This window comes from Cygnus atratus, chromosome 2 (genome assembly GCF_013377495.2).
Source record: "Cygnus atratus isolate AKBS03 ecotype Queensland, Australia chromosome 2, CAtr_DNAZoo_HiC_assembly, whole genome shotgun sequence".
In the NCBI taxonomy this organism is placed as follows: domain Eukaryota; kingdom Metazoa; phylum Chordata; class Aves; order Anseriformes; family Anatidae; genus Cygnus; species Cygnus atratus.
This window is the reverse complement of record NC_066363.1, coordinates 90043581-90067295: the sequence shown is the minus strand read 5'-3', so window position 1 is coordinate 90067295 and position 23715 is coordinate 90043581. Positions and strand designations below refer to the sequence as shown.

The 23715-nt window shown below is 39.2% G+C and overlaps 1 protein-coding gene across 4 annotated transcripts in view; it reads right to left on the bottom strand.

Annotated features, from left to right (window-relative positions):
- The window catches only part of FHOD3 (formin homology 2 domain containing 3), a 399093-nt gene that overhangs the window by 122757 nt on the left and 252621 nt on the right, over positions 1 to 23715 (bottom strand). For all 4 annotated transcript variants that reach the window (XM_050708607.1, XM_035550471.2, XM_050708606.1 and 1 more), the window contains exons 7-8: positions 7413 to 7524; positions 1093 to 1187 (exon numbers count right to left, since the gene is read on the bottom strand). In XM_050708607.1, coding sequence (XP_050564564.1) covers positions 1093 to 1187; positions 7413 to 7524 — 207 coding nt within the window. The remainder of the gene's footprint in view (positions 1 to 1092; positions 1188 to 7412; positions 7525 to 23715) is intronic.

Below are 23715 nucleotides of genomic sequence, written 5' to 3'. Positions count from 1 at the left end.
TAACAAGCAGGTGATGCGAGCATGTCAATACGTAAGATGGTCTTTAAAAGTCAAGAGGATCTTTACTGCCATGTAAGCAGGCGCAAGGGCAGCTCTAAGTAAAAGGACAGTGACAGCAGGGATGTCACTGGGAGAGATCAGGCCTTCTCAGGCATCTTGAATGAATAATACCAGCCATTAAGAAACCATTTTATTAAAAAACAAACAAACAGAACAACCCATTGCCCCAGCCACAAGCACAGAAAGCTGTCGTCCTGGTATATGACCTCCACTGACAAACTCTGGATCTTTAAATGAGTATAATGAATAATAATAATATTCTGCAGTTCTCTGACCTATTAAGTATAACTATAAAACACAAAGTTATTTTGATTTTCTAGTAGTATGTTGACCTTCTGTGTTCTTCAAAAGATTTACTTTTAATTTTAGTCACCCTAGGATTTGTTTAGAATTTGAGGACTAGACGCTACTTTTTAAGGAATTCACACTCATAAATTTCTAACTTTTGCAGGCCTTTCATTTTCTCCATCCACACTGCTCAAGTGAGTACTTCCGAAAATGTTTGATTTTACTGCAGAACTACTACTTGTAATAAATGGTACCAGAAAATACAAAGAAAGAAGGAAAAATCAAAGCATGTTTTTATCTCAGTTTTTAAAGTGGAAACACTCTCACTAGCTCTCAGACCTGTTTAATTTACCATACTTGGTTTGCAGTGAAAAAAAAATAATTTAAACAATCTGGAACTAGAAAACTGTGCACAATGCAAGCCTTTGTGAGCATTTGATCTTTTCACGAGTACTTGCTTTCATTATCTTCTGGGTAATTTGTTAAGCTAGTTTGTTGAGTTTTGTTTTGCACTGTAGTGCCAGCTTTGGGAGAGGAATCGTCATAATATGTTTATGCACAGCAACGAGCAAAATAGCAATTCTGCTGCTGCCAGCTGCTGCCTCTGGGTGACTGCAACATCTCTGGTCCTGCAACTTCTTCGAGACAGGTCTTCTTTGTCATATATTCTCAATACAGACCAGTATTATGCAACTGAAAATACTAATATCATCACTACAAGTAATAGTAACAAAGCAAACAAACCTTGTTAACCAAGGTCATTGCGTAAACCAGTAGTTCAGTATCAACCCCATCCTTCTCCTCCAGGATCTCCATGATGTTGGACCATGGCTTGGCTCCTAGAGATAAAGAAGAAAACATCAGTAAAGGTAACCAAAATGGAAAGCTGTTGCAGCAACATTTGTCCAAGAGGCAGCACGAGTTGGAATGATGTGGCCAAGTGGAAGATCAAGTGGATCTGCAGCTTCCTCTCCAGTCTGCCCTACTCTGTGGAGGACTAAGTAAATACAGTCAGTGAAAGCAATGGTACATCCTGAGGCAGGCTTCTAAAATGTCAGGCAGACTTTCCCCAGAGCTACTAATTTCTCTCCCTCGATGATGAAGGAAGCTTTGTTAGCCCACTCAATCGACAGTGAACTTCTAAAAATTGTGTGGGAGGAATTCTACCCTACCAATCGTAAGCTCCCACAGGCTTAGATAAATCTTACACAGAAGTCTGTATGCTACTCTTTCAGTGTTTGTTGCTTACATTCCTAGTGATATTACTGAGTTACACTGCATTAAGATAAGTCCTGTTAACAAAACAGTGTGACAAACAGTGTGACAAACAAAAAGACAATTTTCCCAAATTACAGGTTGCGTGTAAGATTAAAAAAAAAAAAAGAAAAAAAAAAAAGGGGTTTTGCTGTGGTTCTTACTTGTATTATTTTTAATAAGAATCCCCTCTACGGATCTTTCAGATAAATTTATCTCATTTTTTTTTACTCAGTAAGGTCAAAATTTGTGCTTCTAGTTATGAAGTATTTGCCTGACTTGCATTTGTATGCTCAATATACATTTGCAGGATTATCTGCTGCCAAAACCCACGTGGCTTTAGCGAGTTATTGCACCAAACAAGTTAGGCAGGAAATGCCAACCAGATTCAAGATAATGTCTTGTGTGGAAGGCACCTTGTAAAACCATTCTATTTAATTTGGCTAAAAGGCAGATGGCAACATTTTCAACAGGAAAAAAAAAATTATCTAGGAAAATGGAGTAAGTAACGAAAGACTACAAATCAGTGTTTTGTTTGAAGTTAAAGGCTGGGAGAAAAAATCAGAAAACTAATCCTAATTTAGAGATGCCCAATTCACCTAAAAGATCGTAACTGTGAGAGTCTTGGAATTCAAGGAGAAAAATGCAGAGTATTCTAGCAGATTACACCCCCTAAAAATTATAATGATGACAACACTTTGAATACAATCAGGCAGTAAAAAGGAAACGTTTCATCCCAACAACCTGTTGCTGACTGATCAGTGACCCCGAGGTTAAATCTCTGCACTGCTCTCGCAGTAATTACGGCCACTGCTTATTTGTGACGCTATTTCGCATACATGCAGATATATCCTGCTGCACAGACATGGATCTCTACTAACCAAGCATCCATTTTCAAAGCAGTGGCAGTGTGCTGTGTGAAAAACTGTCTAGTAATGAACACACAGACAGCAGTATTTCTCCTGTTTTCTTTTCCCCACACTTTTGAGACATTCTCTGATCTTTTCTCCTGAATAATAAAGCAGAGCTTCCTTATCTCAAGCAAAATCAAAGGAGAGGGGATTCACTCTCATCTCTCAGAAAGTATTTATGTGCATTACTGATTAAGTACTAATTTCAGTACACTGCTGTAATGAGAACACACTAGACACCTCTTTACCAGACTCTCTGTATTACCAGACATTTTGTTCAGTACATATTCAAAAGACATGTGGAACAAATTCACTCGGCTCACAAATGATATATGATCAGCAGGAATGATATCCTCACTACAAAAATGTCTTCCTGTGGTTTCTAGTGAAAAGTAAAAATGGAAGAAAATAAGACAGAGAAACAAAATGGGGAAACTGTACAAGCCTGACTTTTAACAATGCCATTTGGAAAAAAAGTGAGTTGCCAACAACATGAAAAGTTAATTATTTAATCCACACTGCATTATTCAGTGACAGTCTTTCTAGAGGAATACCCCTTTGTTTTGTAGACAGGTTTTATCCATAGTGAAACAATCCTATTCTGTTTTCTAAAGACAATATCCTGGTGTTTTATTTTATTTTATTTTATATTTTATTTTATTTTTTTGCCTGGATGTCTGTATACTTCTCCATTATCACAACAGAGTATTTTCAGGATGGCCTTGCTGTTTCCATGCATGGATGACAAAGCTTTCCTCTACTCATGCTGCTTCTCTGTGTCAGACCACAATTAAAAAAAAAAAAAGCCAGCAAGGCAGCCCAGTAATAAAGCTCATTTATCCATTGAATTCTTTAATTGGGACGCTGTTACTAACCTTAAGACAACTTCTAAAATCTAGGCTTACATCTGTAATTCTTTTCAACTGAAATTCAATCTATTCCCCAATTAGTATCACCAGGAAGCTGTACAACGACTTTGACAGAGCTACTCCAATTTGTACCAGATTAAACCCTTCTTTTCAAATGCTGTTTTCCTCATTATCATCTCAAGCTGAACAGCCAAGGAGTAAATAAACACAAAATAAGACATAATGCTGTCTACAAGTTTGGGGACAAGGCAGTTCTGGTTTGAAAGCTGCACCATTTCCTTCCTTCTCACACTAATTAGAGTCTCTAGTTTCTAACCTATGATCCCAGCAGCATGAGGCATGGGTGGACCTACAGCAGGTTTCTCCTCTCATCCACACACAGGCCCTGAAGATTGGATTTCCAAATATGTTGTTCCTGGAGAGTCACCACTTAAAGATGTGTCCATAAGCTGGAGTCTACATGAAAAAAACAACTTCCAAGCCACAATTTTTTTGTGTGGTAATGTGGCTAAATGAAAAAAAAAACAGAAAACTCCTTCACCTTCCAATACGAGCTGCCTAGAAAGATTTTGTGAAAGATACTTTGGAAAATCATGCATTACAAAAACTGGTGACTTTAGAAAAGTCATGGGCTGCTGTAGTAAAACAATGAGGCTCATACAAAAGATATGTATTTTCTCTTTTGCTTTAGAAAGGTATTTGCAATATATTAAAAGTTCTCTGATTATAGACAGAGAGGAACCTTTGAGGAAGCTAGTGTGCAGAGCTAAAAGCTACTACTTGCTCCTATCTGTGCGACGGTCTGAATATAACAAATTATGGAAAACCTAAACTCATGTGTTTCTAGTAAAAAAAAAATAAATCATTTAATATTTATGTTATGAAGTTTATTTTTAAAAATAGCGCAATAATTTCTGTGTGCCAACTGTCAAAAAGGTTTACTTTCCAGCCTGTCTCCTCCACCTGATCATGATGTAAAAGAATGACGATGTAGCATCCTATGTCTTTTTATGAGAGCAGACTGTGATGTTCACGTAAAGTTACAACTTCCACGTAGGACTCGTGGTAAAATTGCTGGGAGCGATGAAACAGGCTCACTAAAGTAAAACAGTAAAGGTCGAGTTTTGTGTGTGTTCTCCTGCCTTCTACTGGGTAAAATGGGAATTGCTCAACTGTTTTTTGCAGACTTCTCATTGGTACCAGCTATTATTGTGGCTACTCTGTCAGGAAGGCTGGGGCCTCAACCGTGATGCTACCACAGCATTCTGAGTAGTCACGGATGGTCCATCAACACACAGAGAAACGAGGGGTTTTAACAGTTAAGCATATATTAAATGAATACAGTCTACTGAATAATGTCACCCATTGTTTTAAGTCTTGATCTTTTCTCAGTTTCCCCTTTAAATGTTTTTGAAAAAGAATCACAAAAAAAAAAAAAAAGGGAGAGAGAGAGATTAGTTTCATCCTGTCATTCACACCTTACACAAAATTTTCACATCACAACTACACAGGATGCACACATGACATACAAAGCATGAAAAACTTTGCATCAGGCAGGAACCACACATGAGGACTGTCACCAACACACAGACAGTTTCTAGGTGCCATAGGACAGAAAGACTTTTGGAAAGACCTCAATATCTTTTATTCATGGCTCTTTAAATATGTGTGAACATATAGCTTTCCATCACGGCTACAGGATGGGCGTTAGTTTACTGGTTATCTTACAGTGTGCAAAATGGGAGGAAAAGCGGAGAACTAATAACGCCAGCCACTTAAATAATTCAGCAATAAGTCAGGTAGCAGAAACATAATTCACAAACAGAATGCTTCGGTGTCCAGTTCAGCCACTGGGCTTTAATCTCTGTACTAAAAAATGCTTGTGATAAAACAGCCCCAGACAGCACAGTGCAACGCCAGCTGTGCTCTCCAGAGCCCATACAGTCCTGGTATGCTTAACCTTAAAAGAGATCAAATTCCACTGGGGCTACAAAACAAGAAGAAGCTGGGGGGAGGAATCTATATGGAAATATAACTAGAACCTACATCGTACATGATGAGGACCATCCAGTTATTCATTTATAATCTGCTTGTATCTGAGAGTAAAGCAGACACTTCCATAGATCTTTGTACTTCAGCTTGCATATGGATGTATTCTTGCGTAGAAACCACAGATGGGATCACTTTGAAACAAGGCTGAGTTATTATGGGGTTCTTTATGTTAATCATGTGTGGTACACATGTTGAGGAATTATGTCATATCTCATCACCTTGTATGTACATGAAACATTGGACTTTTTTCAAAGCAGTGCTAAACTTAATTATATAACTGCAAGATTTATGACAATGTTTCAAGAAAAGGCATATCACTATTCTTCCACTTTATTTCTATTCCATTAAATCAGTCATTAAAGGCAGGTACCCTTCAGTTATAAGACACCGATTTCTAAATGTTATACAAAACATAGACCTCTCATTGCTAAAAACAAAGGGCTATTCCACTGATGACATAAAAATGAAACTAAAAATAAGAAAAAAAATCTCTTTCGTAGCTAAGCATAACTGCTTATTAAAAAAAAAAAAAAAAAAAAGGATAAACTGGATATTTTCGGCTGGTATGGACAAGAGTTCCGCTAACCCACAGGTATGAGAATTCCCCCCAAACCCTCTTCTTGTGCTCCTAAAAATAACCCATTGAACTAATGCATGACTTTGTTCATGTCTTAGCTTGATACTGAAGTTTTACTGCTTTGGGGCATGGAAATATTTGCCTGCAGCACTTTTACAGATACAGAAGGAAGTACACAGCACACGGTATGTTCAGGGTCCTACTTACTCTCTTTTTTCTTTAATGAGATTTACTTGCACGTGAACAGATGGCAATTTGAACATGCTGAGTATACTAGGGAGTTCAGAGAGCTGAGGAAATGCTATGAATGGCTGCAAAAATAAATCACAGAACTCACAATTACATGAATATTGTGATTACATTTCTGCTTACGACATTGTAAGGTTTATTGGTTTTATTTCAAAACAGAAAGCCAACCTGAAGAGTATACCATTTAGAAGTGTTACATTGATTTTGAATTATCTCTGCCTGCTCCCCTACCATGAGAAACAATTTGGGGGTTGTTTTTTATGGTCTTTTCAACACACTAGATAGTTGAAAGCAAAATCTGGCTACCTTCTCCTGTTTCTGGCACCCCCTTTCTCCCCATCCCCCAACTTTTTTGTTTCACTTTTACCATATCAAGTTGCTCAAACAAGTTCAGCATGGAGGCAGTTGCTCCACCGAGGGGATCTTGCTTTAAACCTCCATGTGTTTGAGACCACAACAATGGTTCTCTCAACCTCAAAAACTCTCCTTGAGGCAAAGGAATGTTTTGCATCAAGAGAGACTGCCCTGGGAGCTTAGCAATAGCTTTGTGGGAAGAATAAGAAAGAACCATTTTTGTTCTATTTATTTGTAAAAAATACAGTATGCATATTCAAGTATTTTTCATGAGCCTGAAGGGTAACAGATTTCATAGTATAATATCTGCTCAAGGGCTTTATTTTAATGTAACTACAGATGGTTTTGCTTTTACTATAAAGCCTGTACTATTACTGACCTCGTCTTTCTCTTCAAAGGGATTACGCTGATTAGATATCATTTTCTCTTGTAAATCAGACTGCTTCTTTTCAGAAGGAAGTGGAAAGATGGCCTGGCCCAGAGGAGCCTCCAAGGTCAGGATATGCAATGGGGCTTACATTGCCTGAGGGTGCAGGGAAGGGGAAGCAATGACTACGGTGTATCGGAAGCAGCATGGTTTTTCAGCTTTTCACTCCTTACTTTTCCAGTATAATTCATTGCTCAAAACAATCTTAAATTGTATGAATACTTAAAATGTGTTTTTGATACAGAAATCAAGGGAATGGCACATAAAGCAGAAAACACAACAGAAACCCTAAAATCACTGACATCAATGAGAAAATGCCACCTTGGTCTCAGTGGTGCTGGGATTTTGCAGCCCTGAGTAAGGGTACTCACCTCTCTTTTCATCAACCGTTGATACTGCCTGGATTAAAAGCGGTGCATTAGATTCGGTATACTCCACAAACACCAGCAGCAGCTTCAGCGCTGTCTTTACCACCAGGCGGAACTGGAAGAAAAGAGCGCGAGACTTGTCATTCGGCAAACCACAGCACTGCCAGATGTGCTACATGAGACTGAGCAAGATGCAAGCAGAACAATCCAGATCCAGTAGTAACACAAGGGCAGAAGAGATTAAGCTGTGCCAAGACCAAAAAAATGGCAGGTAGCTATTTGGATGAAAATGTCATTCACTGGACAGTAGTCTCCCAGGGAAGTCTCAGTAGTCAATGAATCCCAGCAAAAGCTTAACGCTGCCACATATAATAAAAGATTGAATGTCCCACCTATACATACACTTATGCTTATCCACAATATCTTTGTTCAAAGCTTACTGTATGCATAACCTAATGAAATAAAAATAAATATATTGTTCTGTTTTCAACACAACATTGACTTCCCACTTTCATTGTGAGCTTTTAATGTTGTCAAACTCCTGTATGACAGAATGATTCTCTCCTCATGGTTCCTTCTTTTCTTGTAGTGCTATTATTTAACAGGTAAATTATTAAATAAATAAATATTCACTATTTATACAACTTGGGAGACAGTGTGTTTAATCTCTGACTATCCCACCCTGTCACAAGATGTGTGATTTGCTGGGAGTGAGCGCTCCTCCTGTACGTTTTCTAACTTATGTTTTGTACATTTCCAAGACTGTGAGTTCAGCAAAGACTCGTCATCATTCAAATCAACCAACTGGAAAACAACAGCCAAACTCTACCACTTTTATTGCAGATCTCCCATATCCAGAGAGGACATTTGACTATTAGGGGACTTTCTAAGTGCTGAGTAAGAATTTTCAGGTATGTACTCAGCGTGATCAGAAATGTTTTCACACTCTTCACTTAAGGGAGTTTTGAATAATATATGAAACATGAAAAAGGATGACTTTTTAATAGACAGGGCTCTGCATGTCCAGCTGAGAGGAATATTACCAGAAGAATTGATTCTAGGTCAAATATGCTACATCCTCAATCTAAACCATGGATTTAAAGCCAAATAGAAGGGGATACACTGTTGGTCCCAGAAACACAATTTTCAGTCCACTGAGATTGAATCAGGCTGCATAAAAATAGGTATTTGTAAGCTTATTGCATTGTTGTGCGATATGATATTGCAGTAAATCTATCGGTTTGTGAGATTTTTAATAAGATAGCTATAATAATGCGGTCATTAATCTCTTTCACCATTAATAGATTTTAAATGATCTCTCAGATGTGTTCATGTAGAGATAAGCCACCCTCCCGAAAATCCCTGTCTTTGTCTCATTATATTAAGTTGGTAGGCAGCCTGAAACAAAACCACCTGGTCACTGCAATGTCTCACCCGGGGTGGGAGACAAAACCATCATTACTCTGCATTTCCTAATTGTTTCAGGGATGTATACATCTAAGTCTCTGCCAGTATTAGCACATTCCCAGTCCCCAATTTTTTTAGTTCCTCACAACCTAACTCTCCTAAGAGGCAAGGAATCACCATTAATCATTTATAGATATATGCAAAGACTGCAAGTGTAACTATATCCTAAAACAGGCTGCAAGTGCAATAGGCATAGGGTCATGCTACTGTGTTCACATTGCCACTCACGGAGGTGTACTAGAGCTCAATTTATGGCAATGAGCTAAAATGCAGCTTGCTGCTTACAGCTATAAACACAGAGTTTACTGTGAACAAACAACCCAGGTACTTCCCTGGTTTCTCACGTTGTACCAACTTAGTGGAATTGAGCTTAATGCACTGCAATGACACTACTAGGGATACAAAATCTTCTGTTGTTGAAACTAGATTGTTTCAGTCTCGACGTATCATTGCATCAGATACTTTCAGGGCTCACAGCCAGCTGACAAACCTGACCAGGTCCCTTAAGACACTTGATTAGTCTAATTAGCAGTTGTGCTGCCACAGTGATACCCCTATGATACATGAGCTAGCCAAATTTAAGGAAATTGAAATCCCACGACATCCCATAACTATACCATGGAAACACACCACTGAGGGAGCAACAAATCAGTTCCCCACGGTTGCACAGGACACCCATGCATTTGCCTGGCATATGAATACCACACTCTTTCTGCTCTACCATGATGTTTCCCCTAATAGTCAAGTTCAAGTGCTTAACAGGCATATTTGGAGAACTTCCACTAGTTTTGCAAAGGTTCTTTGTAAAACAGGAGTTACCAGATTACTGTAAACAAGACTTGGAAGAGCATACTTCCAGGATAAGCAGTGGTGTGCTAACTGCAAATCTGCTCAGGATCCTTTCCCTAGAAAGGAAATCTCACTCCTGGATATTACTCATAATGGCTCTCAAAACCTCAAGGCTTGGCCAGATGGTGACAACTGGATGTGTTTACTCGTCAGTACTCAACAGCAGGGTTCCGTATGTTTCCATGTGACAGCAATCAGTGGCACATAGTGGGCTTACGTCAAATTTTTGCGACTCTCTTTTTCTTCCAGAAAGTATGAAGGACCTTCTGTAATGCCTTTGCTCTAACTGCTGCCTGCTAGCCACTGCAGCTGCTGTAAGGAGCAGCTAGCCCCTCGCAGCTTGTGGCTGCCAAGCTGCCAACCTCGCATGGCCTCAGGGCAGCCCATGGCTTGGGCTGGCCAACTGCCGGAGCGTGGCCTGCAGGTGGCAGCCTCTTGCATTCACCATGCTTGCAGATGACAGCACAAGTAATAAATACCATCCAGAAGCAGCTCTGGAGAAAAGGAGTGATTAGAAAAGCTTCATTTCGCTTGTTGTTTTGCTAGTAGAAGGGCATTGTAAGTTCAGTTCCTCACAAAACAGTCAGCCAGCTCTGGGAAGAAGAGGCGGGTGCAGGTGAAGGCACACAGTGACAGCTTTCTGCTGGTAGTCAGCATGGCCACTAGCTTTGAGAAAAACTGCACTTAAAACTTCCTGCTCAGTAGACAATGGCAACTGAGACACGTGTGGGCACTTTAAGCCTCCATACTGCTTTGGATGCTTTGGGCAAGAACAAAAATGAACTACTGCAGTCCGAGGACTAAGCCGCACAATGTGCACATGAGGGGCTCCAGCGCTGAGACTTATTAGCCCCATGTGGCCCTCACTGCCTTTGCACACATCCTGCAACGGGGCTTTTTAATACTGGTTTAATAGTGCTTCTTAACAACAGCAGGCTATCATCGGGCAGCTGCACTGCCCCTTGGAAAGTGAAGCCCTCAGCAAACCAAAGCCTCTCCAGATCTGGCAGTCTGTCATCCCCATACACAAGGACATACCAGAGCCTGATGTGCTCACACTAAAATTAATTCTTACCCAGCATGGCACGAAGTCTCTGAAAGAAAGGCCTGTACCAGGGACACTTGTTGCCAAGACCTGTATGAAACTGTGAATTTTGTTACATGGCCTCCAAAGCGATGTCCTACCTATTAAATGACCCCCTCATGACGAGCTCCCTATGGGCTTGACGTGCCTGTAGCAGCTCATGCTTGATACTGATGACACCTTAAGTGTTGGTTATTGCAATGGGAAGGGTTTCAACCAAGAATGAGAATAATTGTTTCACAACTTTAAAAAATACCAGAGCTATATAGAAAGTTTCCATTTGTGATTAATTATTGTGACTTTCAAAGTGGGAGATCCTCATATCTTCATGAGTGAATTACGAAATGTGTTTGCAGGGTATGCCTTTTCAATTATTTCAACAGTTGACAGCTACATTGAAAGTAAAAGGACTGCAAATCTCAAAAACAGGGAGATCATTTAACAGGAAAAAAAAAAAGCAGCAAATCATTGACTTTTGTACTTCCATTTGTGAAGCCATAGGAGTTTTTGCCAGTCACTGGTATGATTTTATTTCACATAATGCACCCAGATGGCACAGTAATGGGAGCAATAGAAACAAGTTACATATTTCATTCCTGAGTACGTGAATCACTAATTATTTGAATCAGCATTAAAAACTTCTCGAAGACCTTGAGGCTGTTTCTGGGATCTACTGGACTCTTGTTTAGCAGCAAAGACAGCCTTCCGAATCAGTTTCAGCAGAGTCCCAGTTCTATTAAAATCCACAGGGCAATCACACTATTAGTTCAGACAGGACTGGATGTCATAAGAGCAATAGAAGAGGCAGAAATATGTTGTTCTAGCTCAAAAAAAATAAAAAAAAATCCCTGGTATCATTGCTTTGTGAACACTGGTTGTTGCGATTAATTCCGAATTTCTACCCTAAACATCACTGTTCAGTTAAAAAAGAAGGCTCACTGAAGCAATATACATACCCACTGACTCAGTAAAGTGATGTTTTAACAGCTCTGGGATTATATCAGGATTCTTGAATTTCATAACACTGAAGTATCAAAACTTTTTATTAAAAAATTTAGAAAAGAAGAGAAAGTTAGAAAAGAAAGTTATATTTTTGTATCACTTGCAAGCCAATATAGAGAGAGGAAATGATGTTAGCATCTTCTGGCTAACGATAAAATGTAGCCAGCAATGTAAAAGGAAGGAGAAAAATTATAAACATTCCTTTACATTATACAGTAGAGTTTGGCAGTCCCTTTCCTTTTTATCTCTTTACGTTTAGACAATCGGAAATATGTTACAGACCCAGCCAAACAGACTACGCAACAGACTGCAAAATTAATGTCCCATGGATGGGTTTGTCCCACCCATTAATCACTGGCTGAGAAAAACTTAGATGTCTACAAGGAATGTTGTTTAAAATGTCATTAGCTTGGAGCCCGAAGCAACATTTGTTAAGTTCAGATTTAAAAATCTGGGAATATTTTTTTAAAAAGAAAGAAAGCTGAAACAAAATTGAGTAAAACAGTATTTCACTTAGGGTGGTGCTTAGCATTTACATTATTCAAATTTGAAGAGAAATGTGCACCCAATGTCTCACTAGCAATTTACTAGACCCAAACCATCTGAGGCCTAATCCCTGCGTAGACTCTGCCTAGTAGGCCACACACTCATCACGTCACTATGAGACACGCAGGCAGAATGGACGGTGAACTAACATAGCAGTACAACACGCACCACACCAGCTGGTGAGAGGTGCACAGAAAAGCTAAAAATCCTTCTTGCTCGTGGCACGTCAGGATTCACACGACTTCAGATCTAGCGCTGTGTAAATAGCTCACGAGTTTCCCAATCGCGTCTGCGGTTCTGCTCCATCTCAAGTTGCACAGCGGGACAAAACCACAATCTATTCAGAAGAGGAGAAAAGGCCTTTCTGGAAGGAAAACAAATTGCTGGTCCTAGAGTCAAACGATACAGGACCTCATCCTTACTCAGATGGCCTAAAACTTGCACCCCCCATTCTGAAATCAGCCAAAAGCTTGAGTCTGGAACAGGTTATTTATTGAAATGGAAGTATAGAAGAATTCTGTATTAAGCTGCACTCAGAGAAGAAATTGTTCAAGACATTTTCTTTCAGTTTCAATGTATACACAAGTCTAATAATAACATGACATTAAAGCTTTTTATTTATTTTAAAATTTGCTGTAGTTTCTCCCTTGCACTGTGCATACATAGCACAGAGGTGGCTCCTACCTCTTAAATGTTTGATGTTTAAATAGAAACCAAAAGATAACCGGTAGCTATAACATAGGGAATATCAACAATGTATCAAAGAAATCATATTGATCATCCTAAACTCTTGTCATTACCACCTAAATGTCTGTAACATTACCCAGAGTACAAGCCTATTTTGCCCAGGCTCTGAGACCCAACCTTTTTGTGGCTGCATGTCTCTTCCATGGGAAGTTACTACTAATTGTTGCTGCTAAAGAGTGCAGAAAGCATCAGAGCTATACTTGCCCTAAGCTCGAAGTATAAACTCCTTGCCTTGAAGGGAGATCTTCCTATTAACAACTATACGAGGGAGAAAAATCATCCCCTCATTCTTGATTTTTTCTATCAGGTGAGGAGCTGTACTACAGTATTCTCCTTTGTAATAAGCAAGGAAGAAGAAAACAGATACTGAGCTTGATGGCATCTTAGGATAATTTAATTTGGAAGGGCAACCCTGCTTGCCTTCTCATCTGAGGTGAACAAACCCAGCTCCCTCTCCTCATATATCATGAGCTCACAGTGAACCCCTGCCAGACTTGCTTCAGTAGGTGAATATCATTCTTGTACAGAGCATCTCAAAACAAGACCCTTGAACTTTGCTCTAGTCTGACCAGAATCAAAAGTCAAGAACCACCTCCTTCAACGTGGTGGCTACACTCCCACTAATTCTGAATGTGGTTGGCTGTCTTTAACATAAGGGCACACTACTAATTCTGTTCAAATTAATATTCTCTTATTCATAATGAGTAGACAGAATTAAATGATGTGATGCTAAAAGGAACATCTATAATTTCCCGTGTTTTTTTAAGACGAGTTACTGGGACTTGATGCCAGTAAAGTGTTTTTTTTGTTTTGTTTTTTTTTCCCAAGGAAGAATCACAAGGCAAATGAGTACAGGGCATGTTACTTTATCTACCGAAAAGTTAGATATATAAAACCAAACCAACCAAACGAACAAAACATTGAGATTCTCCCATTATATGTTCCATATATTTCTGTCTCTTGTTCTCAGTCTCCGTCTCCTGTTCAGACACAAGAGTCAGACCAAAGCATAGCTTTGGCTTGCATATCTCTGGATGAACCTCATGAGATCAGCAAGGATAAAATTGACTTGTGACTTGTTTGAAAGCATGACAAGATATTTTGCAGGCGGTAATGTCTTTTAACATACATACTTTGAACCAGATGGACACATCAGAACAGAAATCTATCCCTGAAGAACAAAGATGCTCTACAAATCAGCAACATACTACATACACCCTGAAGTCAAAGCTTTGCTACTCATTCATCGCACTTCTAGCCTACTTGGAATGAAGGTAGAGTAAGCTTGCAATCTACCTGCAAAATATCAGGCAGATATACCCTTAATCTCTCACTGGCTCTGCTGTTTCTCAAGATCTACCATTAACAGCAGATTTCTGTTTACCTGCTGGGAGATTTTTCCATTCTCTGAGCTTTGGCAGAAAGATTGATAAACTTCATTTAGCCCAAGATATGAGCCTTTTCTTTAGATGAAAGTGTGCCCTGAAAGTGCAAGAGGGAGTTCTCAAAGAGGTCTTGTAAGAGGAGATCACATTGCAACAAAGATTACCCTAGTAAATGCGGATCCCTTCAGCTTTATAAAAGAACAAAAGAAACAGAGAATGTTGTTTCTTTTGGCAGGATGCACCTTAAGCTTTTGCAGGTAAGTGTATCAATCAAGAAGTTCTACCAAATGTGCAATTAACTGGCCAACAGTAGCATTCGCAACACTACAGTTTGAATTGGGTATTTTCCAGTATAAAAACTTATTTTATGTAAGCTACAATAACTCTTACTACTGCTAGAGGCAAGGTTGCAGTTCCTGAGGGTCACACAGTGGCGTGGCTGCCTTGCAGTAGTCTTTTAGGGTCTTCAGTAATTTTAAAATTGAAATAACTTTCTAAGTACATTTCAACTTTGATGTTGTAACATGAACAGCCTTACAAACAAATTTTAACATAGATTCTGATATTTATCAAGCATTCCTCTAGCACACTGCCATTCCCCATTCCTGCTATTACAAGAGAAGATCTGAAGAAGCAGTGTTTAAACATTGTTTTCACTATCTGCCTGTTTGCTCTCAGCTCACTATTTTATTATTGGTTTACATAATACTAGAGGTCTCAGAGTTGTGCTTCAATTTCAGCATTACTGGATATAAGAGCTGTCTGTTCAATATGAAAGAATGCTTGCCTCTAATGACCTACAAGGCACCCTCATCTTACTGAGGTTCTGGCATCAGCTGTGTAGTTTGTAGTGGTTCCCTGAACTCTTACCAGTTTGGTTGCTTTCTTTTCCTGGGAGATAAAAATGCACCTGGAATACTTCTGCCTTTGTCTCAGACAAACATCAATTCCTGAAATCCTCTGTACAGATGAGGAAGAAGAAAGGCAACTGGATAACATTATGTTGACATCAGCTTGCACAGCACAGCATTGGTAGAAATTATGCTATTAACAGCCCACGAAACAAGATTTGTACAAAGCTGGAGGAGGCTGCTCTCACTTCTCCATCAGACAGTCACAGACCCAGGTATATGGATGCATGACACATAAACGCTTTTGGCCAAGGATGCATATCCACGGCCAGCCATTTAAAAACACAGTTTAACTGGCAAGCACATCATCCTGGCATTTTCAGATAAATACTAATTTTCTTCAATCTCTGGAACAATACCATTTAAGTATTTTACAAGTTGTTCACCCATATTTATGTAGCAAGCACACATCCAGGGTGGCCAGCACCTTACTGGACCTTTTTCACATCTGTATGGATGAAAGCCAATGTGTACTGAATCCAGCTAGGCAGGAACTCCGAAACTGGCTGCACAGGCAAGGAGTGCCATCTCTGGCATGATGATTGGAGATCATTTATCTCAGAAGCGTGTAGGGGTGCCTATATGTGGTAAAGGACCATAACTTTTTCAGAAAGAGCAGAGTTTTGTGAATGTGTCATACAGTCTTCATATAACCAGACAACAATATATCACATTTTCTTTTCCTTTTTTTTTTTTTTTTTGGGGGGGGGGGGAGGGCAGGGGGGCATTAGGGGGACGGAGAGAAATAGGGTGTCAAACAAAGAGAAAGACATTGGGGGGAAAACATTTGGAAAGCCCTATTACTAGGATTTGCGAATGGCTTACAAAACAAAGAAACAGAGTTGTTTCCATTCTCTGACTCTCTTCTCCAAAGGCATTTGAGGCCAAATTCCAAATGGCCTTTATTCTAAAAGGGTGACAACTTTATTTAGTAATCCAATTCCCTTTCTACTCACAGCACGTGAATATAAGAATGATCAGATGAATTACAGCCTTCTGCATCACCTGAGCTGAGTGTGAGTAGAGTCAGCCTAATTTTCCATCTAAACTTAAAAGAAATCTAGGAAGCTTCCTTTAAGGAGAATGATAAAAAATTTAAAAGTCCAAATAAGCTACAGACCACCACAAAACTTCTCAAAGGAGTGTAATCATCCTTCTATAGAAGGGATAGAAGAGCTCTTATATCCTGGCGCCTTAAAAGCTACTTTCTAGGCTGCAAAGAAGACCTGCCAATCTCCCCATTTTGTTATCAGGAGGCAACAATGGCACAAGTCATGGGGTGTGGAGGGCATGTAGAAATATTATAGACAAAGCTGAGATGCATGAGAAGCAACAGGTAAAAACAGTTAGTATGCATAAAGTCTATGAATACCCCCATCGTAGATAGAGAACCATTGTGTACACATAGGCATTTTATTTCACTAGGAATCTAACTGATGTGCTTATATACCAGTAACAGAAATAAGAATGTGTGATGCCATGGTCTCTATTTTAAGCATTGGAATTTTTATAAGTTGGTGTATATTAAAATGATACTAGATGACATTTTAATATGCAGCCGTTTTCTCTCAAATCTTCAAAGAGGGATGCTTAAGTAAGGCAAATTTACTGTTGTTAAATGCTGTGCAGGCTCAAGACTGAAGGTGCAGACATTGCAGAAATTAGATTAGATTATTAGATTAGGCTAGATTCTATGTGCTAGCAGTGATTTGATGTTTGACCAGCCCGTCAAGGCACTGTGCCTCATTGTTCCAAGCTGAGAAATGGGGATAATATTACTTCTCTTCCTGATATGCTCAGTTCCATCAAGATGAAAAACTTTGTAAGCATAGATGAGAGATGCTCAAAAATATCAATTAAACAGCCTTTAAGTTCATAATGTTGTTTTAAGCTTTTCTTTCCGTAGCCCCTGTAATGGCAGGAAGGGCAGAGAAATGCATGCATTTACTATTCTCATAATGAAATTTCTCAGAACTTTGTAACGTACTGAATAATGATTATAAGGTCTGCACACTGTTACATATGTGGTGTGTATCTGCCATTTATCTGCGGTGAGATTTCTGACATGAAGAGAAAGAAGGCTATTAAAAAGAAATTTATCTGGCTTACCAACAAAACGCAGAGATGAGCAAGTAGTGATTAGTGACTGGTCAACAGAAAGAAAAAAAAAAAAGGCTCATGCCTGGAAATGATTATTTACATCATCAATCATGGTCCAGAGGCAGAAGGGGGAAAAATGAAAAAAAACTGTACACAGAAGCAGGCAATTCATGCAACAAATCAAAACATATTATAGGCCAATGTGTCCCTCAGATGAACATATGCAATTCTGATGGGAGCTTTAAAAGAATATTTTTGGGGTAGAAGTTGGCCCTGTATTAAGCCATTTGTATTGAACTAACAATGTAGCTGAATTTCTCATGCAGCAGTTACCATGTCATACAGACTTTGATTAAAAAAGCTAAGCACTGCAGAGCCTGGAATGAGACAGGAAATGCTACTGTTTTTTTGGGTATTCCTCCCTCTCCTCTTTTGGAAAAAAACAATGATGAACTTCCAGTGAGATGGGGAAGTGATTTTCTCATCCCATTCTATTAAATAATTAGAAGTTATTTTTTAATTTGTTCTACAAGATGCATCTAAGATCATGCACAGTTTTACACTACAAAACACAAAGTGAGAGAAGTCTGTTCTGGTTTTCTGACCCTACAATCAGAACAATCCCCTCGGTTTCTCTTGTAAGAACTGTTCATTGTGTGAAAGGTACACACAATTTTTCAGCCAGAAAGGAGGAGAGGACAGAACCTGGAGATAACAGGACACCGTTAGTGTCCTGCAGACACCACTAGGTCAAACTCTAGTCTCAGGTGACTCTTGAAATGGTGTCATCACACCCTTGTGCCAAGGGCCCTAACCACAGAGCAATTAGCTATTCCCCAATTTTGAATGTCTTTCTCTTTTGACCTTTCAGAAATTCCTAAACCATAAGAGTTTGGTTTCAATTACATTTTTAGCTTTTTCCATTGCAAAACATAAAACAAAAGTATTTCATTGGAAATTTGCCATTTGTCTCCAGAACAGGAACTATGCTCCAATTGTAAAGATTTACAATAGGATTCTTCTTCTTCTTTTTTTTTTTTCTTTTTTCTTTTTTTTCTCTTCAAATTGTGCAGTTTCGACCTGTTTATGCTGTTATCGATCCTTCTGAAATGCTGGTGTTTCTGACAACTCCAGGCAAATGAACACCAGCAGTACTTCTTGACCTGCCTCCTGTAACTGGGTAAGGATTGTGATTATACTATCCTAGATAAGGTACTAAACACTTCACTTGAAAGAAACTACAGCAGCATGAGAAGCAATTTCTGCTAAAACTCATGTTAGTATGAAATGTGCTATCAAACAGCTTTTGATAAGGACCATGCATTTTTCTTCTCTTTTTTCTTCTACAAACACACACCTCAAATTGTTTATACATAGCAAGGGTTTTCCAGCATTTCTAGTTACAGATCATAGAGTAAGACTATCCAGTAAAGCCTGTTCCTCTCATTTGATAATGTGACCTTTGTTGGGCACATATGAAAGCAGTCCTATGGGGAAAAAAACAAAACAAACGCACAAAAAAAAATCCCGAAAACACCACCAACAAAAAACTATGAAGTACATGATGTCATTTGAATGCAACTTAGCATTTGGAAACATACTGACTAGTCAATTTTTCAGTAGTTACTGCAAGTGCATGACCCTGAGCTCTATAGGTCACTAACAAAGTAGCTGAAGAGTACCTCCCACATTTTAAACAGGAATGGTGCTTAGGAATTAGTCATACTTCTATTAAATAAAATGTGCATTTCTGGTGACCAGAATGAATGAAAAATAACCTCGTCTCTCTTGAATACTATGCCCATGATCTGTTCAGCAACAGACACAACAGTGATATTTCATGTTTTGATAATAAGATAATCAGTTAATAAGAAACAAGATGTGAAACTACTTGTAATTAGAATTCCACATAACAGATGAATTTGCAGACTAAAATTTAACCATCGAGGACTTTTATATTGATTACAAGATTAACTGGGTGTGTGCCTACACATGAGATGGCCCTTTGGCACCTGTTTTTTTTTTTCCTTCCCCCCCTTTATAATGATAGAGGTATTGCATGCTGAACCTTCCCACTATCCCTCTCCATTGATGTATGAAGTTAGCCTTGAACTCTGCTGTCCGCAGCAGATGTTCATTGGGCTGAACCTCTGGCAACAGGAAAAGTTTGGGAGAATGGCAGTTTCAGCAACTTCCTTTCCTTGGGCAGGGCCAAGTTGATATTTCCTTAGCTGTGTTCCAAAAAAACTAAGAGCGGAAAAGAGTTTTTAGGAACTTAATCCCAGACAGGTCTTTCTCTTCATTCCCCTCTCCAAAATCCCCTTCATATCACATCATTGTTCCCTTATGCAGCTGAGTGCCATCTTGCTCTGTGAAAGCTTCTAACATAAAACAAGGTAACTTACAGCACTTGAGACAAAAGGAGATCAATTTTTAAGAGAGAAGGGACTAGACAACCTGTTACTACTATGAAGTGCTAAGATGTTACTGATATGTTACTTATCTCATGCTTTGCATTTAAAGATCTGAAAGCCATCTATAGATAATCAAGCCATGCAATAGTTGTATGAAGCAGGAAGTGATTCACATTTCACACGTGGGAAAGCTGAAATACCAAGAGTTTAGAAGGCATATGGAAGATGTAACATTGCATCTTCTCTCATTTTTAAGCCTCCAAATAAATATTTGACTAGCGTGTTTTCGGAAATATTTCAAATTCTAAATGCAAGCTTTCAATTTAGGATTAAGTCACTCGTGTAATTTTCAGGAGGGGTTAGGAACTATTTGGAAGGAAGTCACTTGCTCCACATCAATTTTCTGTACCAAATTGCTTTTTTCTGAGACCCGTCTCCTATCATAGCCAGACCTCTGATTTGTACAGATTGGCCTGTAGGTGATGAAAAAGAGAATTTCCTCATGACACAAGCCTCAGGCTTGCAGTGTGTTTGACACAGGAAGTGTGTACAAAGCAGCATCTCGTGTAGAACTGAAGTCTTCCTCCTAGCCACAGAGTCCTGCTCAGGTGGAGTTTCAGAGGGGACCCTGTCCCTGCCTGTGAAAGTCATTACCATTAAAACATGTGGCTCTGCTGAGTTATGACCAGAGCCAGAGGAAAACAGAGAAATAAAACTATTAGAGTACCTTCTCTCAGAGCCTTCTTACAAAACTAAACCCACAACAATCACAAACAACACTCCATATTCACCTTTGCTTCCTCAGACAGCCACATTGTTGTCCCGTTGTAGGCTAACTCTTCCCTCTGACTATGGAAACCTACCCCCCGAATTCAGGCATACCTGGTCGTAATGCTGAGCTACTCAACTTTCCGACTCAAATTGCAAACTGCATTAGAAAAGACCCCAAGTTGGTGTTCCTATCAGAGAAAAGCAAGTTTCCAGCCATTCGGAAAGGGAGCCAGCTAGAAAATCAGTCCTCACACACCTTCCAGCCAGCCACACCACATGCTGCTGGTTGTACAGAGAGGGCACAGGACATGCAACAGAACCGATGGTATCAAGAGGGTGTGGGATGGGAAGGAAAAACCAAGGAAGGAGGAGAAAAAGGATAACAAATCGCTTCATTAGTTCTACTGCTCCTGAAACAACTTACTAGAGTTAGCAGCCTTGACGATGTCCTGTTTAAATAATATCAAGGTTGAGTTCAAGGGCCCTAGGGGAAAAAACTATTTGAGTCTGTAAGTACAGTGGAAAACTACTCTGTTATTATTCTGTGGTTTTATGCACGTGAAATTTGTTCTTTCAACAGTTCCATTAAAAAGTACTTACATTAAATACCAGAACTATGGCTGGGCTTAAGTAACTTCACCTGAAAACCCCTGTAAGTTTATTGATATGGTTGGCAGTCCTTTCCTGACACTGTACAATATCATAGACAATATATTAAAAAAAAAAGGGGGGTGGGGGGGGGGGGGGAAAAAGCAAAAACACAAAATGAAAACAATCTATGTATAAAATGCGTGGAAGTGGTTAAAGTCAGTGTATTAGCAAAGGTTTCAAACCATATTATATTCTCTATTGCAACATCTTTCTTAAGCAAATAATTGGTAACAGGTTATCCTTTTTAAGCACCCTAAAAAGCAAAATACTAGTGGTTTGAACTACTGAAATAATACAACTGCTGAAAGAACAAGTATCATACATAAAACTATGGAACAAAACCACCACAAACCCTTCTTGAAAGAATAACTATTAAAGTAAAACTAGAGAAAGGATATATATTTAACTTCTTACTGGAACACTAAGACCACTAGTGTTTCACTTCAAGTATGGACTGAAGATTTTTCTCTGTTCTCAAACTTCTGAGTATTATCAGGCACTAAAAAGAGCCCAGAAGCAGTGCTTTGACTGCAAAACCAGACTCATTTATTTAGGTTTGGACAACTTGCCAAATCAAGTTAATGAATAAAGCTTCACTCTGAGGAGCAAATTTGCTCCTCTTTGTCAAACAGTGTAGTGATAAGACAAGGGGGAATGGCTTTAAACTAAAAGAGGGGAGATTTAGATTAGATATAAGGAGGAAATTCTTTCCTATGAGGGTGTTGAGGCAGTGGCACAGACTGCCCAGAGAAGCTGTGGATGCCCCATCCCTGGAGGTGTTCAAGGCCAGGCTGGATGGGGCTTTGGGCAACCTGGTCTGGTGGGAGGTGTCCCTGCCCATGGCAGAGGGGTTGGAATTAGGCGATTTTTAAGGTTTCTTCCAACCAAAACCATTCTGTGATTCTATGAAATATGCATATCAAAAGCAGTCATGTTTTTTGAGCAATTACCTATTTGTCACAGCTTTCCCAGGCTTAATGCTAAGGTTTGCCACATCTATTCTTCAGGTCATAACCAAGCATCCTATTTTTTCATACCATAATAAAACAAATTTACAGGCAGGGTAGTGTTAACTTCTAGTGTTACAAAATGCATATACATATATGCAAATATTTTGAAATGTACACATATTTTATATGCAAATACATATACTTATTAGTGAAAGAAAAATTCTCATAACAACTTTTCAGTTATTTTTCGGTTTATGTCTATCTAGAGTAGCAGACTTGAAGAACACTATGCCCATACTGCAAACTTAATATGAAGCTTTGAAAAACCTCTAAGATAGTTCACTAAGTAAATCTCCTATCATGTTCAAAAATAAAATTAGAAATATCATTAGGATCTATTCAGAAAACAAAGACGAAGAGGTACTGAGGCTTCCACACAAGGAGATAATGCAATTCATCTGTCCCAAGCTACCTTCTTCCTCTGACTTCTGCCAGAGCAGAAGTGGGTGCTCACACACACTCTCAGCTGCCACAGCAAATCAAACACACCAGCTGAAAAGATGTATGCTTGGTTTTGAATCACAGAAAGGAGAAAGAGGTGCAAGGAGAACCCTCAGAGTCCTGTTTCAATAACAAAAAGGGAAGTGCTTCTATAAAGCACTCCTCGGGTGACATGGCAAAAGCTTCCCAAGCCTGAGTTAGGGTTAACTTTCATCACGCTGATGCTGGCTTTTGTTCAGAAGGTTGACAAATGAGATAACATCGGTCTCAGCTTCATCAGCTTCCATACGAGGACTCTTGGGATCCAGATTCCTCACCATGCCCAGCTTCCAGCTCTAGCTTGACTGAAAGCAAATGTCTGTGTTACAACTTACAAAAATTATCTGACTTTTTGTTTTCTTTGAAGTATGAGACATATATACCACCTTGGGTGATTAAACAGGACTAAATGATAACAGCTTTACCAAGTACGTGAGCAAAAATATGGAGAATTCCACACTTTTTATTTTTAAACACTCTTCCTTTTATAAAGCCTGGCACCTGCAAATTATTTTCTTTCCATTTGTCTCGCACGCACCCATACCACTCCTCCCCAACCACACACATACCGGAAGAGATATCAGGGTGTCAAAAAGATCAGTAACACTTTTTAAATAGGTCACAGTGATCATGTAATTTTGGTATAACAGCAGTCCTACATGCACTAAGATTCAGATGTCCATGGAGACGTCCAAGATAAACTTTTCAGTGCACAAATCAAATGAAGGTAAGACCTTCTGTGAAATGAGTTCCTAGTAGTTCTCTGCTTATCAGGTGTGGCCTGGGACTATGTAAGCATTTGTGATGCTCAAGCTTACGTGACTTAGTTTTCCCCAGCATTTAGAGAACACTGAGCAGCTTCCTAAAAAGCCTCCTACAACATCGACTC